The 19770-nt window shown below is 36.5% G+C and overlaps 2 protein-coding genes across 4 annotated transcripts; one reads left to right on the top strand and one right to left on the bottom strand.

The window, feature by feature from the left end:
- Positions 1–4119: 4119 nt before the first annotated feature.
- Positions 4120–14225, bottom strand: ca12 (carbonic anhydrase XII). 3 transcript variants are annotated; one of them, XM_060887482.1, is made up of 9 exons: positions 14127–14225; positions 12930–12950; positions 9768–9947; positions 8306–8448; positions 7138–7233; positions 6981–7044; positions 6696–6853; positions 6237–6363; positions 4120–5567 (listed from the first exon to the last, which is right to left on the bottom strand). In XM_060887482.1, the coding sequence occupies exons 4-9, from the start codon at positions 8423–8425 to the stop codon at positions 4885–4887; spliced, it is 1248 nt and encodes a 415-aa protein (XP_060743465.1). In that variant the 5' UTR covers positions 8426–8448; positions 9768–9947; positions 12930–12950; positions 14127–14225; the 3' UTR covers positions 4120–4884. The 3 variants fall into 3 exon arrangements, with proteins under 3 accessions (XP_060743465.1, XP_060743463.1, XP_060743464.1); XM_060887480.1 differs by lacking the exon at positions 14127–14225 and adding an exon at positions 13830–14120; XM_060887481.1 differs by lacking the exons at positions 12930–12950; positions 14127–14225 and adding an exon at positions 13830–14120.
- A 2873-nt stretch (positions 14226–17098) lies between these two features.
- On the top strand, positions 17099–19645 carry si:dkeyp-73b11.8 (BPTI/Kunitz domain-containing protein). The gene is made up of 6 exons (XM_060886714.1): positions 17099–17243; positions 18068–18265; positions 18429–18605; positions 18694–18747; positions 18852–18930; positions 19036–19645. The coding sequence occupies exons 1-6, from the start codon at positions 17171–17173 to the stop codon at positions 19136–19138; spliced, it is 684 nt and encodes a 227-aa protein (XP_060742697.1). The 5' UTR covers positions 17099–17170; the 3' UTR covers positions 19139–19645.
- Positions 19646–19770: the final 125 nt, after the last annotated feature.

The raw sequence follows: 19770 nt of genomic DNA on the forward strand, positions 1-19770 counted from the left end.
AATGATGGTAGTTTTTGTAAGCAATGATTCAGCAAAGCAGGCCTGTGGTTGTCTGTTTAAACAGATCGTTGCTGACGTCGGTCTAAGGTTAATGGTCTGTATGATTTCATTAAAGGGGTGCTGTGAGTCACAGTGATGTTGACCACTGTGTATCTGCTACTGTGAATTCACTACCTTTCAAGGTGCTGCTTGATTTTTACTTTTGCTTGCTAAAAAGCTTTGCAAATATGTTGAATAACAGCACAGTATGAAATGCACAAATGTTTTATAGCAATTAATTATTACATTTAAATGTTTTCCCTGTAATGTCAGTTTTTATTGTAAAAGATATGTATACATATAATTAAAATCATGCTTGAACGTAAAAGTATTAAAATATTTATGAAATTAAAAATTACATTTATTACAAAAGATATTTTAGTACAAGTTTATTAGAAAGAAATGTTAGTAAAGATGCAAGCTTGGTTTTGATTTTATTTATATATTGCTTTATACAGCATTTTGGTCAAGACACAATAAATACATTATGTTTTTCCTATGATAAAATATCCTTCATATGAAGTCCATATTCATATTTTGGGCAGGGTGTTTTTATTGTTGTAGCTTTTATTATGGTAGGACATTTAATGTATTACCTCAACACTTTTGTATTAAGAACGAACTATTAAGATGTTAATATTTCAATAACAACAGCGTTTACAGTTTTGTCAGCATAAAAGTGAACAACTTTACTTCATTTTGCATGAATCACTGATATTTCTGTCTCATTAATGTCTGGATATATAATAGTGAAATGTATGGATTTTGCGCAATATTGCAATTAATTTTAATCAAGTCTTTTTCCGGTATCTGTTTAAATTCATATCAAAAGCATTTTAATAAAAATGTTTTTACTTTACCTTTTCTTAAAAAAGCATGTGACTGTGATGATGAGCAGGACGCCAAACCCAGAGGCCACCACTAAAGACGTCAGAGCACCTGTAAGAGTGTGGAGTGTAAAACAGTGTGAAACAGAACGTTACATGTGAGTAAGATGTGTATAAATGTGTATCAGTTATTAATGAATCAGGAGTAATGTTACTAATGAATAAAGATTAATTCATTAAAGTTAGTTTATGGAAGATACAGACAGGTTGTTAGTCACAGATTATATTCTGCCTCACTTGTAATTGAATTTGAATTGAATTATCTTAATTGTAATTTAGAACAGAGCATCTTGCTCACCTGCCACATAGCTTAATATATACAGATATTTTGCATGGACTGTTATTACCCGGTCTATGTTTAAAATCCTTATGTGGTTTTCAAACACCATATAGTGTATATAAAAATATAACTAAATACATTTTAGACAATTTAATAGTCAATGAACCAGTGGTGTTTGACACTGACATTGTTATGCTTTCAGTAGTTTAACGAATACTTCTTTGACAAATATTGTACACTTTTCATAAAAATAAATCATTTTCTCTACCATAAGAGTGTGTTTATTATTATTACTTTTGATATGGTAGCTTAGTGGTTAGGGGGGCATGGTGGCGTAGTGGTTAGCATGTTCGCCTCACACCTCCAGGGTTGGGGGTTCGATTCCCGCCTCCGCCTTGTGTGTGTGGAGTTTGCATGTTCTCCCCGTGCCTCGGGGGTTTCCTCCGGGTACTCCGGTTTCCTCCCCCGGTCCAAAGACATGCATGGTAGGTTGATTGGCATCTCTGGAAAATTGTCCATAGTGTGTGATTGCGTGAGTGAATGAGAGTGTGTGTGTGCCCTGTGATGGGTTGGCACTCCGTCCATGGTGTTTCCTGTCTTGATGCCCGATGACGCCTGAGATAGGCACAGGCTCCCCGTGACCCGAGGTAGTTCGGATAAGCGGTAGAAAATGAGTGAGTGAGTGAGAGCTTAGCGGTTAGCACAACTACTAATTGGAAGATTGTGAGTTCGAAACCCCTGCATCCCTGAGCAAGGTCCTTAACCCTCAATTGCTCAGTTCTATAAAATGAGATGGTGTCTGCCAAACGCCATAAATGATTGCATTGTCTGTAAAGTTCTACGTATGAATGTAGCTTATTAAACATGCATCTATTTTAAAGGCTTTTATGATATAAGCTCAGAGATGGAACAGGCAGAAGAGTTAGCTCTTAAGTAAACACTGGAGTAATAGCATGCTAGATCAAATAAAGCCAAAAGAAGTAAAATACCAACAGGTATTTTAAAGGCCAATGCAAACATGGATGACTCATCCTGCAGAAAAAGGTTTCTCAAATGTAGTCTGCATGGATCAGAGACCAGAAAATTAGTGCTTTCAGCCCTTAAAATTATGGAACAAACATTTACTAAAAATGTCTTTGTGTAAAAAGACACACAAAGTCAAAGGGTGAATTTACGTGGCCATGAGCTGCTACTGTCCATGTAGATTTTCACAATTACCATCCACAATTAAATCTTTGAATAAACTAAAACATGATTTAGTGAAGACTGATGTCATGGTAGTGCTGTCTGAGGCAGAGACTTTTCCAGATAACCACCACTTCTAACAAGCAAATGTAATTATGACATGCAAACAATGAAATGTGAGTAAACCATGGAAAACCCTGAAGTGTGTTATGGTTATATGTATAATGACTTGAAGTTATGATGAATGTTAAATTATCAGAGGGACAGTCAGTAGCTATGGATCGCTTGGTGCCACTTATCTCATTTATACACACAGTGCAATAGGTCTTGCATGTCATTAGAAACAAGGATGTCACTGAGGTGAAAGAAAAGACGTATAACATTGCTGACATTAAAACATCACATACCCAAGCTCCAAGCAAAGTCACCTTAGTGAGACAAAAAAGAGAAAAAACACCTTAAGTATAAAAGAGTGGCATGCTGAAGTTGCATTGTTTTGTTGCAAAAAGAGTCTACAGCGTGATCATTTTAATTATGGAACAAATTAACTTAACATAATTAAATTAACATATAACTCACAGCAGCTCATGCACAATGGCTAAAAAATTTATACACAACCCTTTTAAAATGGCAAGTTTTTGTCATGGAAAAAAATTAAACCAATATACTGTAAATCATTTTCCACCCTCAATGTGAAATTACAATGTATATGAATTATGAGAAAATCACACAAACATTTTATGGAAAAATTTAAACAATTATAAACTATAACTTGCTCGAACAAGTCTGAAACTATTTTATAATTAGACATGTGGTTGTTTTCAGAATGAACCAAATCACATTCAGTTTCATGTTCAATAAAAGTCATTATTATACAGCTGTCAATGAAATTATTAAATATAATTAACCCCAAATTCAGATCAGCTATTTCTGTGGGATTTTCTTCACATCCTCTTGGTTTCATCTGATTGCTGAAGCCATGCACCACAAAGAGTTTACAAACCATGACGGCATCCCACTAAGTGAAAGGCGTCAATTAGGAAAATATAACAGAAATTCCAGAACATGGATCACTGTAAAGTCCATCATCAACAAATAGAAAAACTGGAGCACCAGTGGCCTCACCAAGAACAGAATATTGCTCCAAAAAAGACAAGACAAAATTTTCCATGGAATCTGCCAAGAGACCTACATAAACATTAATGGAACTGTAGTAAGGACTGGTCACTTTTTGCATGTGACAACAATTTCGGACATTCTTCACACTTCTGGGCTAGACGGTAGGGTGACTAGCTGAAAGCCTGGTGTCACAAAAAAAAAAAAATAATTCCTTAATATTGCCAAGTCAAGATGTGCTATGCTGATAGACTATTTCCCAAAAATATGTAGATAAATAAATAAATAATAAATAAATAAATTTTTAATTTGCTCCAACAAAGTATAAGTTTAGAGGTATAAATACTTATGCAGCCCTTTTTTAGAAAGAAGTTTATTATGAATATTGACTGCTTTTCAAATAATTTTAATATGTTATAATTTCATATTGAGGGTAAAAAGACCCAACATGATTTACCTAGGTTTAATTTGTTTAAATCACAAAACCCTGCTATTTTAACAGGGCTGTGTGTACTTTTTATATATTTTTTAGACATACAGGAAAAAAAAATAAAACTCTCATAAAGGACAAAAAGCCTGGGAAGATAAAAAGTAATGAAAAGCCACACCAAGTGCAGTTTAAGTGCTTTATTGCATTTTACACATCATGAACAATCTCCATTTTTCAAGCCACGAACTGTTCTTTCCTTTATGCTCCCACTTTGACGTAAACACACAGCTAAAGCTGTCTGACACACTTACAATAAACACAGGAATGTTTATGTTGTTAAGCACCATAATTTTTTTATCATTTGCTACCACTGTCCACTTTGTGTGTCTGTAATTGTTTTACTGTGTAATTACTGTGACACAAAACCTAAACCATTCAAATACAAAAATATCTTTTTGTCAGGAAACGGTCATATACTATGAATTTTAAAAATACACTGATGACGTTTGGACTTAATTTTGTGATCTGCACTTACTTCCTAGTTAAAATGAATTTTGTCTGCTACATGAGGCAGGCAACAGAAATATCCGAACATATTGCTCATACCAACATCACACAAATTTGTCCAAAAGTAAAGAACCTTTTGGTAGTATTTGTGTTGTGAAATGCCACAACCATGTCTCTACAATATAAGTATAAACTACTATGCATCACGTGTCACATAAACATTACTAATTCTGCCATTTGTAGTTTTCAACGCCTTTACCTGTGAAAGTAAAATTTACCTTCTAAGCCCATAAACCCATTGCAACATAAAGTACTACTAAATGTCTGGTTAAGTTAACAGAGGTTTTTAAGAACTAAATGTTCAGAGCCTGCATGATAGAAGGTCTTTGATGACTATTATAATGTTCTCCACAGCCTGTGTTTATGGCCTCAGTTGGGTTTTAATCCTCCCACTCCATAGGCTGCAGTCTGTGATTAGTGGGCACCATGTTGTGGCTATTCTTCAGGACAGCAGCTTGAGTCTGCCCTGTTAGCTTGGTCAGTGCTGAGCCCTGATACTGTGTCATGGGCTTTTGCTTATGCTTCTGACTGGCCTTGGTCAGGGCCTGATCCAGCTCATTTGCCTCATCAGTGGGTCTGGAACGAAGAAGGTATCTGATTGTTTGCAGATCCAAATCAGACCTGCAGTTTAAGTAGCTCTTCAGGTTCAACTCTGGAAACACGGCTTTTCTCAGAGCTTGGATCATCTGAGTATTCTCATGATGTCTCCTGATCCAAACAGATACATTTTTTTCCAGGGAAATAAAACACAATGCATCATCATTTATACCAGACATCCCCCCACTGGAGCTTGCATGGCTGTTCTTCCAGACTGATTGTTGATTGTTTCCAGTGGTGTCAATCCCCTTGTTCTTTTGATGTTGCTCAGTGACTTCACCAAAGTGCTGTTGCACTGGTTTGTTTCTCAACTTTTTAACAGCCCAAGGCTTTCTTTGGAGCTTTGGCAAAAGATGATGTAGTTCTCCATCTGCAAGATCTGCAAGGTCTCCATTTAGTAGCTGCTGGATGACCTGCCTCCTCTGCATGGGAGATGCTACTGATGTGGTACCAGGCAGCCCCCAGCCTGCGCAACACACAGGTTTAAAGAAGATCAAATACATAATTAGCTGTTAAGGCTTTCTTTAAACTATAGGTCAGGTTGGGAAAGCAGCAGTGCTGCAGCCTGGTCAGCTTTTCACATAATCACAAGATTTTGCTTCAGAAAAAGTGAGAGCCCATGCAGAAAAAACCATAAGCATCAGCTGAAAATTTGATATGACTATAAATCACATTTCAGTGGCAAGGTAATGCACCAAAGATGCAAAACATATGAAGTGATTTTATTTCATCATGCCAGTAACACACTTACACACACACACACACACACACACATCCCAGCACAGTGTTCTTACAGCGTATTTACAGCGTTCACAAGGTTAAACCAGAGTTTGAATGGCAGTTTTATGTCCATGGAAGCATCTAATTTGAAGCACCAAAGCACAGTAGTTCTATCCACTGGTGAAAAAAAAGCTTGTTGACAAAGAGTAGAAGAACGAATGCAGCCAGCAGGATTTATAGTATCACATAAGCAGCGTGTGTAAGAAGAAAGGTCTTTCAATTAACCCCGGCCATGTCAATAGCCTATAATCACACATCCACATTCCCATTTCAAGCCAAGCATTTCTTCATACAGCCATTGAGCAGGTAAACGTACCATAAGTTTCTGCAAAAAGGTTTCCCATTCAGTACTCACTCTGCTGGAAGGAGACCAGAACCACTCTGTTGTCCATTAACTGGGTTTTACGGTAGTTCCCAAGCAAAGGCTTTGGGGCTGATTCTTGTGCATGAGAAGAGCACAGAACAGTGGCTAAATCCAGGTACTATAAAAAATACATAGCAAGAACAGAAACACAGCATTAATAGAGGTGACCGTAATGGTTTTATAGATGAAAATGAATCTCTCATTATTAACTTTCTACAAATAGCTTTCTTTTCAAAGCCTGATTTAGTGATTAAATCATTTTAATTGGAAGAAATAGCAGAATATTCTTTGTTCTGCTCACAATCATTTCAAGAATAACTCACTGTTTTTTTGTTTCTGGAAAACTTAGCACAGCAGATGGAATTAACTGAAAAGCCAGTAGGAAAAGCTTAAAAACCTCTGCATTTAGGCATAGTTTAATGTGGGTGTGTTTGGTTTATTCAGTTGTACCTGTCTGAGAGAGATGCTGACTGGATTCCTGAATACTGTCCAGAGCACACTGGGGTAACAGGGAGGAGTAGTAAGAGAGCCATCGTAACGGTAGTACTCATCCAGACGAGCAGGAAGCAGCTCCCGGATGTTAAAGCCTGCTACCTGCACTTTCTGCCCTGTCACATATAATAAGAACAAATGCAAATGAGCTGAAGTTAGCCTGAAGTTGGGTACAGTGTATAATATTGTGAATTAACTCTTACTATTGCAAGTCCTTATAAATTAAAAAAAACAACAACAGACCTTTATATTTAATGCCCTTGATATATTTGAGGAACTGGTTGAAAGCAGGATTGTGCTCTCCAACCTTTATTTAAAAAATAACAATAAATTAAATTAAATGCAGCTCTTTTATAACTTTAGAATAAATTGTTTTTTTTCTTCTTTAATACCAGCTCACCTCAATAAAAACACCCATCACTGCAAGACCATCAGACTTGTCCAGTGCTATGGAGATGTTGGGATATTTGTCAGAATTGAAATGAACCAAATGCATCTGAGAAAACAAAGAGAAAATGCTTAACAAATGTACATACCTTGTGAAAGAGTTCTTGATTTTAATGTGAGTATCATTTGCAGCATGCTGAGCTGAAGTTCTTTGCCATGTTTTCACTAACAGAGCATTGAATTTTTATTTGTGTACACTCTTAGGGATTATAATTGTCTCTACTATGCTTTGAGTGTTTTTCTGTCAGAATGATTTCTCCTCAGAACCCTATTTAATTGCAAAGAAGCTTTAATTGTCTAGTGAACTGTTAAAGAAAAAACATTTTTTAAAAGTGTACCACAGAGAGCTGAGGACAGACAAATGAATCCTGATGAATTCTGATGCAATAGAAGACTTCTAATGTTTTAACCATGCATTGTGTTGTGAAAGGCAGCTTTCTTAAATGCAAACTTTAAACCTTATTCTGGAAAAACATATTTATAGACATGATGTGGGTCTTGGGAAAGGGGAATTCCACCAATTTAGTAAGGTGCTAATTTAAAAAATTATTCTCTTTGCTCAAAGCAGTTTTAGTTTTTCCATGAACCACACTGAGAACCTTTTTTTGGTAAACTAGTATCCAGTAAAAAGACACTATAAATTACTGGATGACTATGCTTTTCCCTGAGAACTTGGACATCACTGGCTCTGCTTCAAGATATACTTGAAGATGACATGGACACTTTGGTTTATACCCAAAAACAACTAAATCTGCAGGTGGCATTTCAAATACTAACATTAGCTTCTCTATCATAATCCAGCTTTCCATTGTAAAATATGATAAATGCTGTATTGTAAACCTATTTTATAAAACAGCAGTAGTGCCTCATATCATTATACTCTAGACATGCATTTACCTGTTTTCTCAGCCCTAAATTGCAATTGTCTGCAAGGCTAAAACCAGAATATTGCATGTTCAGTTGGATGATCATGCGTAGGAAAGGAATCCAAGCTGCAAGACCAGACACTAAATGCACCATCAAATATATATAAATAAAAGAGTTGGCCAATAAGCTCTTTCTGCTTCTTCTAATGGGTGCATGGTGTAGGCAAGAAATTTGAAAAGAGTTTAGTGTCTCACCTCAGCAGCAAACTGCTTGCCATTGACGGTGTGTTCAGAGCCAGCTGGCATGTTGGAGGAGCCCCAGTGGAAGTGAAGCTGAGCTGCTGAGTATTGATAAGGAAGACCAGCAAGATGCATCCGGGATGGTAGAGAGAGCTGCACTGTAGTAATAAACACAAACACACCTGTGCTGCTGTCATGTGTAATATGCAGTTGATATTATAGGGATGTTGCCATGAATATTGAGCTTGAAATCAATGGGTAAAAGTAAAAAAAAGTTAAATCCAGTCTCTCATTAACAGTGTGTCTCTGTTCCACCAGAACATAACTGCCACTAAAACTACAAGGATGTGATGAAACCAGCATTTTTCAGTCACACCATAAACCCCTGTTTATTTTAGGCGGTTGAGGAACGTTTTAACAGCCACAGTTATAGTGGCTATAATGTTATAGTTATATAATTATATAGTTATAATGTTCTAAAATTTTATCTGTTGCCTGATTAGAAAATGTGCAAAATGTTTGAAAAGAATACAGAAATGTAACAATTTGCAAAGTAAATGCTCACACAAAGCATGAAATGAGAATAAAAATAGGATCCTGTTGCTTATGCTATTTATTTTCCTAACCAGGATTACCAGGGCTGTTATTATGATCTAAACTTAATTAACAACTGAAAATGAGACATATTTAAGAGACGATACATAATTTGTTGTTAAACAGATTAGCTCCAATCTGAGTCATGACTAAGAACACTCCATATTTTACTTACCTAAAATATGAGCTCATTGTTGCTTTTGAGCACACGGACAGTTGTCATAATAAGAGGGTGATTACAGAAAATTGCTGTGCCTGACATACAAAAAGAACCATGTTGTCAGTTTCTACATGTTGGACTAGAAACGTGGCTTGAGAAGAAAAATTATATTCTGCATTGTGGCTGATGGACACGTCTCCACTAGTTTACCAGCATCATTTCACTTGTCTGTGTAAGCATTTATTATGAAAGTGAGAGAGTGTTAGCGTTGAAGGTTGAAAGTAATGAATTGAGCATACAATGCCTTACAGTTTATCCACTGTTTACAAATACATGTGAATATATAATTAGCAAGTGATCCATCAAATCTTTGTATTTATGGATTTGCCCGCATACAGACTGTAGTGGGACTCATTTTATGGAGTCAAGTGCAATTGTTTGGTGAAGCAGTTACTATAACACCAAAATATTTTAAGCCTATATTGGGCTAACAGTTGAATGTTAAAATCAACTTGAAATCAAATTTACTGCATGTTGTTGTTGATGACTGTATGCATTATAGTACTCAAGTGCTATGTGCTACAACTTAGATCTATGTATTTTTACCCATTATAATAATTTCTTACTATTTTGTAATCCCACATTATTTAAACACATTTTTTTAAGTTAGCACAAAAATATTCACTTAAAAACATAAATGTGCTTAACAGAAGCTTCTCATACCAGAGTGTCCATTGTTGCTAAGGGTGAGCTGCTCTTTGCTAGAGAGGTTGTAGTCCTGTAGCTGAATGGGAAGCAGGTTTGGATCAAATCTCAGCAGTTCAGGCTGGAAGTTTATGGGAGACTGGAATGCCCCTCCACAGAATGGGTAATTCCTGGTCCAGTGGTGCTCTCCATCAGGTCCTAAAACCAACAGCAGTAAGGCGGAATTATGCACATCTTTCATCATAATGCATTACACCCTGCTAAGGTAAATTTTAGATGAAGTTATTTGGGATGATTAAGCTGTCTTTTTAGCTCAGTTGGACTTCTAGAAATTGTGTTTTACCCATAACTTCTTCCTTCATAATGCTCAAGGTGCCACTGTCATAAATGTAAAAAAAAAAAAAGACACCCTGCAGAAAAAGTGCTTTTAAATACCAGCATGTGTTGCTTGTGTATGGTGCTCCAAATGCCCCAAAAAGATATGCCAACCCACTGCAGGGCAGTGAAAATAGGGTAGGAACCTGGAATACCCTGAGGAAAACCAAAGACTTCAAAGCACGTGGAGAGCAGCTCTGTGCATGCTTGGCTGAAAGCAAGAATCGTACTCACAACCCCAGAGGCGGGAGGACACTATGCCTTTGTTAAGAATTATAAATAAAAGAAAGAATATATAAATCGAGGCTTTTGTTATAAAGTCACCAAAATAAATAAACAGTCTTTGGTTAACTGTGGTATAGTGGGAAAAGAATTTGTTGATTTGTTCCAAAATGTTTACTAAAATGAGGTATGACAAAATACTGTAACATGGTCATATGTGACAAACTGTTTTCTCTGCCAAAAGAGGTCATCTCTTTAGTCCCATGCAGCTGCCTAACCACAAGCCCATAAGCTGCCAACTATACTGCAATGCTTGTAATGGTTTTGTTTTGGGCAGTGATAGAACATAACTGAAAGAACAAATGCCTGAAGAGATACAATGAACCATAGTACTGATAGTACTATAGTCTAGAACCATAGTCTGATATCTTTTGTCTTTCCCAGTCATAAAATGGCCTCTGTTACTCTTTTCATAGAATAGCTGTCACACAGTGGACCAATGGTGGTGTCACTGCCATCTCTTTCTTATCAATCATCATTAATAAAAGGTTTTAATAACTTTGGACACAACAGTAGCAGGACAAACAGTAGCTTGACATTTAAAATTCATTTTACGACTTGTTTTCTTTTTCCATTGCAACCAACAGATATAGTTATAAAATTTTGTAATAATCACTAAAATGTAATAATAGACACACAGACAGGTGCATACACACATAATCAGTCTTTTTTCTTTTGTTTTTGTGCACTTGAATAAAATGACATCTGAAAAAATTTTACATAACGGGATATATTGTCTTGTCTGATGGGTTGCACAGGTCTAGATGATTGTCATTTGTATCAAACAGACATATTCCAGATTTACTGTGCATGTCAATGGACTCTAAAATCCTCCCTAGCTCTGGAGTACAGACTTGAAAACTAGGAAGCATTAAATCCAACTACATACATAAATGCTTTGGTTGGTAATTTCCTACCAAAATCTGCAAATAGTAAAAACGTAAATTAAAGCTTATGGAGAAATAAGAAGAAAAGACAAATAATTAGCTCCAAACAGCCAACTGCTGACATCATTAGCCTTTAGACATTCTCTTTTGGTCATAATTGCTCACTGCCCATTTCATGCCCATTTCATGTGTAATCATACATAGTGCTTTTGGTGTACTAATACCAGTAATAACCTTTGCCACAGATGCCTTGGTACCATGAATGCATGAATTCTGAGATCCCTATAAGTAATTCCACACACTAAATAAAGGATATTTCAAAGCACACACAATTATGACAATATACTGTAGCAATCACAAAAACAGTCTGACAAGTCTTAGCCTTTTAAGCTGTAGCTAAAAGTCAAACAACATAAAATATAGTCTTACAGTACACAAGCAGTTCATCAGTGAGCTCAGAAATATAAACTTAAGCTTAACTATGTGGCTAGTGTTAGCAGAACAATTAAAGAATTATATTTATTAATAAAGATTATCTCAGAAATTCTTCAGTTTAGCTCATATTAGCTGTCTGGCTAGCTGTGAAATATTATTTCACATTTATGAATATTATTTAATATTCTGTTAGATGACAATGTTAGTTGTGTCATGTTAGCTATATCAGCTAATATCCTCCCACAATTTGTGATGTGTTATCTTACCTACTGGCCTTAGAAGTAAAGACCACATTCATTATGGACATGGCTTAAAAAAAGAACCAGAAGTCTTTCTTATTTTTTTTATCCTGTTAGGTTTACTTGGTTTAGCAACACTGGAAAAACATCTGCATATGTGAATGTATGTAACATGCCAAGTCTTCCACATACGCACTTCGCATTCCTACATTCCAATTAATGGTGTTAAGGCACTTACACCACTAAAAGACACTGTCAATTTCATACATGTACTACAACACCACACCCGTATAACCGCATATGGACTCAAAGACACACCTTCACTGCTCAGACACACCTTATTACAAAAAGGCAGTACAGTTTTTTATAGATTTAAATGAAGACCAGTTATGCCATTAGAGAAACCGCATTTCTCAAAATAAAACAATTACAATCTTATTGTCGCAGCTAATTATAGGGAGTTATTACAAATTGTGTCCAACAAAGCTAACTTAAATAGACTTTTAATATGCTTAAGCACATTAAAGTAAGAGTATTAAAATCAAAACATGATAAGTAATGAAAAAAGCCACTTTCTAGAATGGTGAGATGGCAGGCTGCTTACACGGCAGCCTGTGCAAGACTTGTGTCAGGATCAGAAATGAAATAACAACAACAGTGGAATAACAAGCAGTGATGAAGGTTACAGTGAAAATAGCTTGACGGGCAATGAACATTTGCTTTACAGTTTAACATTTGTAAACTGTACAGTGATGACCAGAATAGCGTCAGTAAAAGACACTTGTCTTCATATGCTCATTTTACCTGATATTTAGTGTATTATGGTTAAATTGAAACAAGTTTCAATAAATCTTAAATGCAATAAAGAAGATACTTTTTAAGTAAGAAATTCTAAATGTGCATTGCTATTTTTTAAAATTCTTAAATTTTTTAGATTCTAACAAATTAGGAGATTCACTTACCTTCATAAGTCCATTTTCCACCTAAAACAGAGTTAGAGAAACACAGTCAATAAAACTTTCTGTCTTTTTCAAACAAAAACCAATTTTAAATGAAGTCTGGGAAAGATCTATTACACTATGTACAAGGGTCATTAATTCTGAGCCCATGTTCTTGATCTACTTGGGTGATGCATACAGAAACTCCTAAATCAGAGAAATAATGCATTCCAGTGCCACATCAGTGTCTATGGTTGCAGCATGAATGCCTGATTAATAGCAAGGTTTTCAGTCTATTGTCCTCTCCAGCTGAGTGTCTGAAACACCTGTCAGAGAAAAAAGGTTGAAAGACACTAGTCATAGCTTCCACTAAGCCACAATGATCCAGGAGCATGGGAGTGATGTCCATAAATGGTAGAAATTATTCTATTCTATTATTCTAACTAATTATATCTAACACAAATTTCCCATCCAGCAATGCTAACAATATAGTGAGCTAAAAACACTTCACACTTTAACCCACGCAGATTTTTCTCTATTGCTTTCACTCTCAGGAAGATCAGCAAATGTCCTTTTAGTGGGAATACCATATAGATTCTGCACTACTACTACTGTATTGTTTAATGGATGCTAATTTCAATGGTTTTGTTTTTTGGCCCATGTAAACTTAAGTCAGCTGATACAAAAGTCTCAACTTAATGCAGTATCAAATCATTGTTTTTGGTTACTGCTCCTAAACCAGCACATTCTGAGATCCATAACAACACTAGTTTATACACAGAATGTCATCTGAAACAAATGCATGCACAAGTACACAAAAGCCTAGGTTTAAAGCAGAATCACATCACATCAAAACACTCAAACAGTAGAAAAGCATTCAAGAGTATATCTGAAAACTCCCATAAATGTTTGTTAAAATCTTACCACTGGAAGACAGTGGAAAGGCAATTAGGACCGTTATTAGCAGAGAAATTGGCATGATGCCCCTTTCTTTCCTATGTTTTCTCATGAGAGGAGTGTTATTAAAGGTGTCCACATGCGCCTTTTATACTCCACATGGTGCTGCGTTCTTTCTCACTGTTGCGTCACCGCGGTGTTGTAAATGACTGCGTTTCTTCTGCCGGCTTTTAGGAGTGTGACTTCATACAAAACTAATTAGGTTCAGACAGACAAACAACACCGAGCATTATGTCAGACAAGTGAATTAGACGGTGAGTTTACCAGAGTTGATCCAGTTACGTCGTGTCGAGTCCTCTTAGGAGAAAATTACTAGTGTTATAGGGAAGGACAAGTGTAAAAGTGGAGCGCATGACCACTGTAATCAGCAGGGGGAGACAGAGAGCAGGATAAGATTAATTACTCCTAGGTGTAAATGTGTGTATATGGTTTTCTGCTATGGACTGGCATCCTATCCAAGATACAGGCTCTGGATCCAACCCTAACCAGGATAAAGCAGTTACTGAAAATTATTATAGATTTAATGATTAAATATAGCTGCAAGCAGCGATGGCGGGCCCTCGCACGTTTTTTTATCGCTATACGGTGCCTCCCAGAAAACAATGCACGGTGGGCAAGTGCATCAAGTGGGTAAATATCAGTGGACTATTTTATGTTGTTACTGACCCATTTGGGGACTGTAGGTAAATGAAACCCCACATTTTAGACAAATGGGGGCACTAGTGAGCCACTTAAGAGACACACCTTTGTCTGACCTTTTTGTCCACACTTAACAGCCGACAAATGTGATGTATGTGTCAAATTTCAAGTTAATCTAAGCACGCCAAAAGCCTTAAATATGCCTGAAATAAAAGTAAACTTTGACACGATGCCATGGCAACAGTGTTTGAGATATCAAAAATCCGTTCACAATTTCGCATCTCCAATATCTCTGCGTCACGGTGGCCAAGTCTGGTCTCAATTGCATAAATCCCCTAGGAGGAGTATTTAAAAGTTTACCGCATGCAGCTGTCAAGAAATCCACCTTTGTGACTGACACACTTCCTGGGGCCTGTTGGTGGCGCTATACCTGGGACTCACAATAAGCACATCGATGTGATCGGAATCTTTGGCTGAACATACACACCGCGTGTCATCACAATAAGACATTTTTTGCCTTAGATAGAAGACACTTCATGTTTCTCTGAATTCGCCATAACTTAGTCGCCTCGCCATGGCAGCACCGTTCGAGATATCAAAAAAAAGAATCTGACGTGTGTGCCAAATTTCAAGAGCTTTCGAGCATGTTAAGGGACCCCAATTAGCCAATGTGTGGGGGGAAAAATAAATAAATAAATAAATAAATAATACTCCCGAGCAAAAACAATAGGGCTTCGCACCATTCGGTGCTCGGGCCCTAATAAACCCGAGCAAAAACAATAGGGCTTCGCACCATTCGGTGCTCGGGCCCTAACGAAAGGAAAGAAATAGAATGAAACTGGGGACACTGAAGCAGTAAGGATGCAACCACAGAATTAAAACTATATTTGTAAAGTTCGTTGCGACAAAATTTGATGTTGGCTTTGACGAGGCAAGTATTCGCAAAGGCCGGTGCTTTTTGGAGGCAAGTGGACATAAAACTTGTGAAATCTAGTGGAGCGCTTGGGTGTGAAAACATTTGGAGGCAAGTGGAGTCGAGCATGTGACGTCATCAGAATACTCGTGAGGCAGTTCCCTTCATTGTGCTGAGTGTTTTGATATATCACATGCCCATGTTGTGCTAATTTTTTATTTTCACCTGACATCACATGACGTTTTTTGATTTTGCATATTTTGGGGGCGGGGCTGCAGCACAACCAAAAGGCCAGTCGGTACACCAATTTAAAACTTTGTTCAGAGTATCACCCTAAAGGAGCTGGCCAAGTTTGGTGTAGATAGTTCGAAAGCTTGCCGAGTTATAAACCTCCAAAGTTTATAATGGGAGTCTATGGGAAAAAAGGCCAATTTGAGACCCGGTACTGGAAGTACCGGAACTCGGATCGCTTAGAAAAGTCATAGCAACAAACTTCAGACCAGGGTCTACAACATATCCGAATTATGTTGGCTTCTACAAATCCAACATAATTATAACTGCAAATTCAGGAAAGGGGGGCACGGTGGCTTAGTGGTTAGCACGTTCGCCTCACACCTCCAGGGTTGGGGGTTCGATTCCTGCCTCCGCCTTGTGTGTGTGGAGTTTGCATGTTCTCCCCGTGCCTCGGGGGTTTCCTCCGGGTACTCCAGTTTCCTCCCCCGGTCCAAAGACATGCATGGTAGGTTGATTGGCATCTCTGGAAAATTGTCCCTAGTGTGTGATTGCGTGAGTGAATGAGTGTGTGTGTGCCCTGCGATGGGTTGGCACTCCGTCCAGGGTGAATCCTGCCTTGATGCCCTATGACGCCTGAGATAGGCACAGGCTCCCCGTGACCCGAGGTAGTTCGGATAAGCAGTAGAAAATGAATGAATGAATGAATGAATTCAGGAAATATAGGCTACACTTTTAAAGATGTTTTTTTATTCCTTTGTTTTTCTTTAAAAACATAGTAACAATTTTTATTCCCATTATTGACTATATTAATGAACACTATCACAGCCAAAGACCCCTGTATTATCAAATCAGTGGACCCCATCAGTAAGGCTTTATTTTATGAACATAATGCAACTCATAACATTCTCATAATATTCATACTATTCTGGCTATTTATTGGTCTCTAAGAGTATATTGTTGGAAGAACTTTCCACATATGAAGTTGAACTTTTGAAGACTCGTGGTTATACTTCATGAACAATTAGAGGTCAATGTACCACACTTTGAGAACCGCTGAGATATAAAATATCTTAAAGAAACTGGAATTCATAGCTTGCGAAATAATAAATGGAAAATTAACATGTTTTTGAAGAGATAGACTTCATTGTCTACCTCCACATCCAGATGGACAGGTGTAGGGACAGGGAGGAGTCCCATAATCATTAACAAGCCCACTATGTCAAGCAATAGCATACATTACAAGATAGAAATCTATCATGATAAAAAAATTAAAAGCATATGCTAGAGGAATAAGACTTTATAACCATTTTTAAAACAAGAATTAAAAATTACAGTTAGACATCACTGTTTCAGAGTTATATTTTTTATGAATATGTCGTAACTGAATAAACCATTTTTCTCTTTGTCAACTGTGTGACTGCTTTATTAGCATGAAAAAGTACAAAGTTCAGTGTGTTCTCCACTCAAATGCAGTTTATGAGCCCTCATTTACTTCAGCTTCATCACCAGAGAACTTAACACCATGAGGAACTTCAGCAAATTTTTTCTAATTTGTGCTGTATTTTATTGTATCAAGGGACAGCAACAAATACCAGGTAAATTTGTTACCCATTATCCAGAAAATACCCAGTCGTAAACTGCATTTTCTGCTGTGAGTGTGTTTATTTTTGGAGTGTGTTTAGTGTGTTACATTTTTTTTTTTTTTACTTTTCTATTCCATTTTGGAAAATGAAGCTTAGAAGATTATGAACAATTTACAATGTCACATTCCCACCTAAAGTGTGGCTGTTCATTCTGATACAAGATTCTGCTACATAGACTATCCATTACAGTGTGTTGGCCAGATTATTTAAAGCCATAAGTATAAATTAGGGTTTAAGATCAACTATAATATTAAGTTTAATATCAAGCAATTGAACAGTGGTTTTCACATGGGTTTAAACAAATATCAATGTACTAAATTTGTCTATACAGAAAATTTATAGACAGTGTAGGAAATCACAAATAAAAGTTATCTTTAGTGTGGAGATAGGCTTAAAAAAAGGTTTTCATACTAAACTCAACATTTTTTCCCTACCAGAAGATACAAAATACAGTCAGCTAAAATTTCTCACATGTATATATGTTCAGGAAATTGTCTATCCTCAATTAGAATGAAAATGTTATCCAAAGCTATAAGTAAGGTTTACATAAATATGGACTCAATATGTGTTGGTTTCTTGTGAGTCACTACTATAACACAATCTTTGTTACTGCTGCCATAACCAAAACCAGAGTTTCATGTTCCTTGTAGCCTAGTTAGTTTATAGCCACTATAAAAACTAGGCGTTGGCTGACTGCACATGCTTTTTTTTCAGTGTGACTTGCTGACACAATATAATGACACAATTCATCAAAGTTCAACTTTTTCAAAATATAGATTTCTGTGACCTGCCAAAAGATGAAGGCATTGACTCTGACAAAGACATCCAAGTCTACTTGTACTACAACAAGACTGCAGATAAGTGCTATCCATTCCGTTACAAGGGAGAGGGTGGAAATCAAAACCGCTTCAATTATGAGTTTTACTGCATGAGAAACTGCTCCATCAATGCCGACAAACTGTATCCAACAGACAGTGAGTTCCTTTTTGCATTATCCATTGTTATATACTGCAGCTGCCGTTTAATTACTCAGCTATTCTTTTGGCTTTCTGCAACATGGTAGAAATTAATTTGTCAGGATCTGACATTAATTAGAATATATAATGTCAAATGTATTGCACTTCTTTTTCACATCAGGAACTCTAGCTTGCCATTTGCCAAAGGCTCCGGGTGACTGTTATGGTCATTATCTACGATATTACTACGATGATGCTCAGGGAAAATGCACAACATTTGCCTGGACTGGCTGTGTGGGCAATGGAAACCGTTTCTTGGATTTAAATCATTGCAATGCCACATGTTTTGGAATATTAGGTGATTATTTATTAGTTATTCTATTTTTGTATGTTTTTTAATCAGGGAAAGTCATGCCTAAATGCATTTGTTTGTCTGCTTTGAACAGATGATGAGAACAAAAATGATGGTAACAGTGACATGGAATCAGACACACCAATTGGTGAACACCCCACCCCACCCCACCTTTTTTTTAAATAATGAAATATACAACCTCTGATTGAGCTGTTCATTTCCAGTGTCATTAAAATGTTTTTCTGTGCACAGGCATTATTTTGGGAGCTGTTTTAGGTGTTATTGGAGCCATCATTCTCATAGTTGTTCTTGTTCTGACATTGCAGAAGAAGTTAGTATATAAATATATATATTATATACTTTTCATTCCTAATTATATTCTCTTTTCATATGTATATAATTTTCAAATGTGTAATTTTGGATTTGTTCTTTATAGGCCTAGCAAGAGCAAAAAAATCAAAGCAAAGGAAACAAAAGTGAAAGAAGACCCAAACTCTCCTGGACCTGAGATACCCCTTCAAATTACTGAAAATGCATAGACCACAAAGGAACACCCATTGTCAGCATTAATACTTCTCAAAACTTCATATTAAATCTTGGACATCAGAACAATGGTTTTTTACAAGAAGGTTTCATCAAGGGGTCTTTGGTTAGTTTCTTAACTTACTAAAGTAGTTTCCAAACTATTGTGGAATTACGACTACTTAGAAACTTTCCCCCAGATGGACAGGTCCTAGAACCAGGTTCTGAGGTAGCCTTTTTTTAAGAGTGTAAGCAGTCACTGCTGAATATTTGGCCAGATTGGAAATGTGTTTATAATGTAAGTGAGTTTTAGGATATTCGCATATACACATGCTGAACAATTAAGACAGTACAATTGTTAATGTTGTCATTTTGATGGTGTGTAGATTTTAAGTTGTTCATTTTTGGCACTAACACTACAAAAGTAAACATGGAAAAAATTTTCTCTGTTCATAATGACTTGAACTTTGTTTTGTAAAGGGTGCTGATGGTAAATGTTTTAATAAAAAAAAAAATCAATTCCATATTTTGATCCCATGTTTTTTTTAGTTTTTTTATGAGACTTCTCTGATTTTCACCAATATCAATGCCAATGACATGTGACATAGGCTGATTGGAATCTCTTACATTTTATGAATTACTAACATTT

This window comes from Tachysurus vachellii, chromosome 14, assembly GCF_030014155.1.
Source record: "Tachysurus vachellii isolate PV-2020 chromosome 14, HZAU_Pvac_v1, whole genome shotgun sequence".
NCBI classification, from domain to species: domain Eukaryota; kingdom Metazoa; phylum Chordata; class Actinopteri; order Siluriformes; family Bagridae; genus Tachysurus; species Tachysurus vachellii.

What these genes read in the sequence shown, in the direction of transcription:
- ca12 (XM_060887480.1), bottom strand. Translation starts at nt 13,914, where the DNA reads ATGAGAAAACATAGGAAAGAAAGGGGCATCATGCCAATTTCTCTGCTA. An exon ending in TGGAAAATGGACTTATGAAG is followed by an intron (nt 9,948 to 12,929) that starts GTAAGTGAATCT and finishes TGTTGGTTTTAG; the next exon opens with GACCTGATGGAGAGCACCAC. An exon ending in CAAGGGCATTAAATATAAAG is followed by an intron (nt 6,854 to 6,980) that starts GTCTGTTGTTGT and finishes TATATGTGACAG; the next exon opens with GGCAGAAAGTGCAGGTAGCA.
- si:dkeyp-73b11.8 (XM_060886714.1), top strand. Translation starts at nt 17,171, where the DNA reads ATGAGGAACTTCAGCAAATTTTTTCTAATTTGTGCTGTATTTTATTGT. An exon ending in CAAACTGTATCCAACAGACA is followed by an intron (nt 18,266 to 18,428) that starts GTGAGTTCCTTT and finishes TTTTCACATCAG; the next exon opens with GAACTCTAGCTTGCCATTTG. An exon ending in GGAATCAGACACACCAATTG is followed by an intron (nt 18,748 to 18,851) that starts GTGAACACCCCA and finishes TTCTGTGCACAG; the next exon opens with GCATTATTTTGGGAGCTGTT.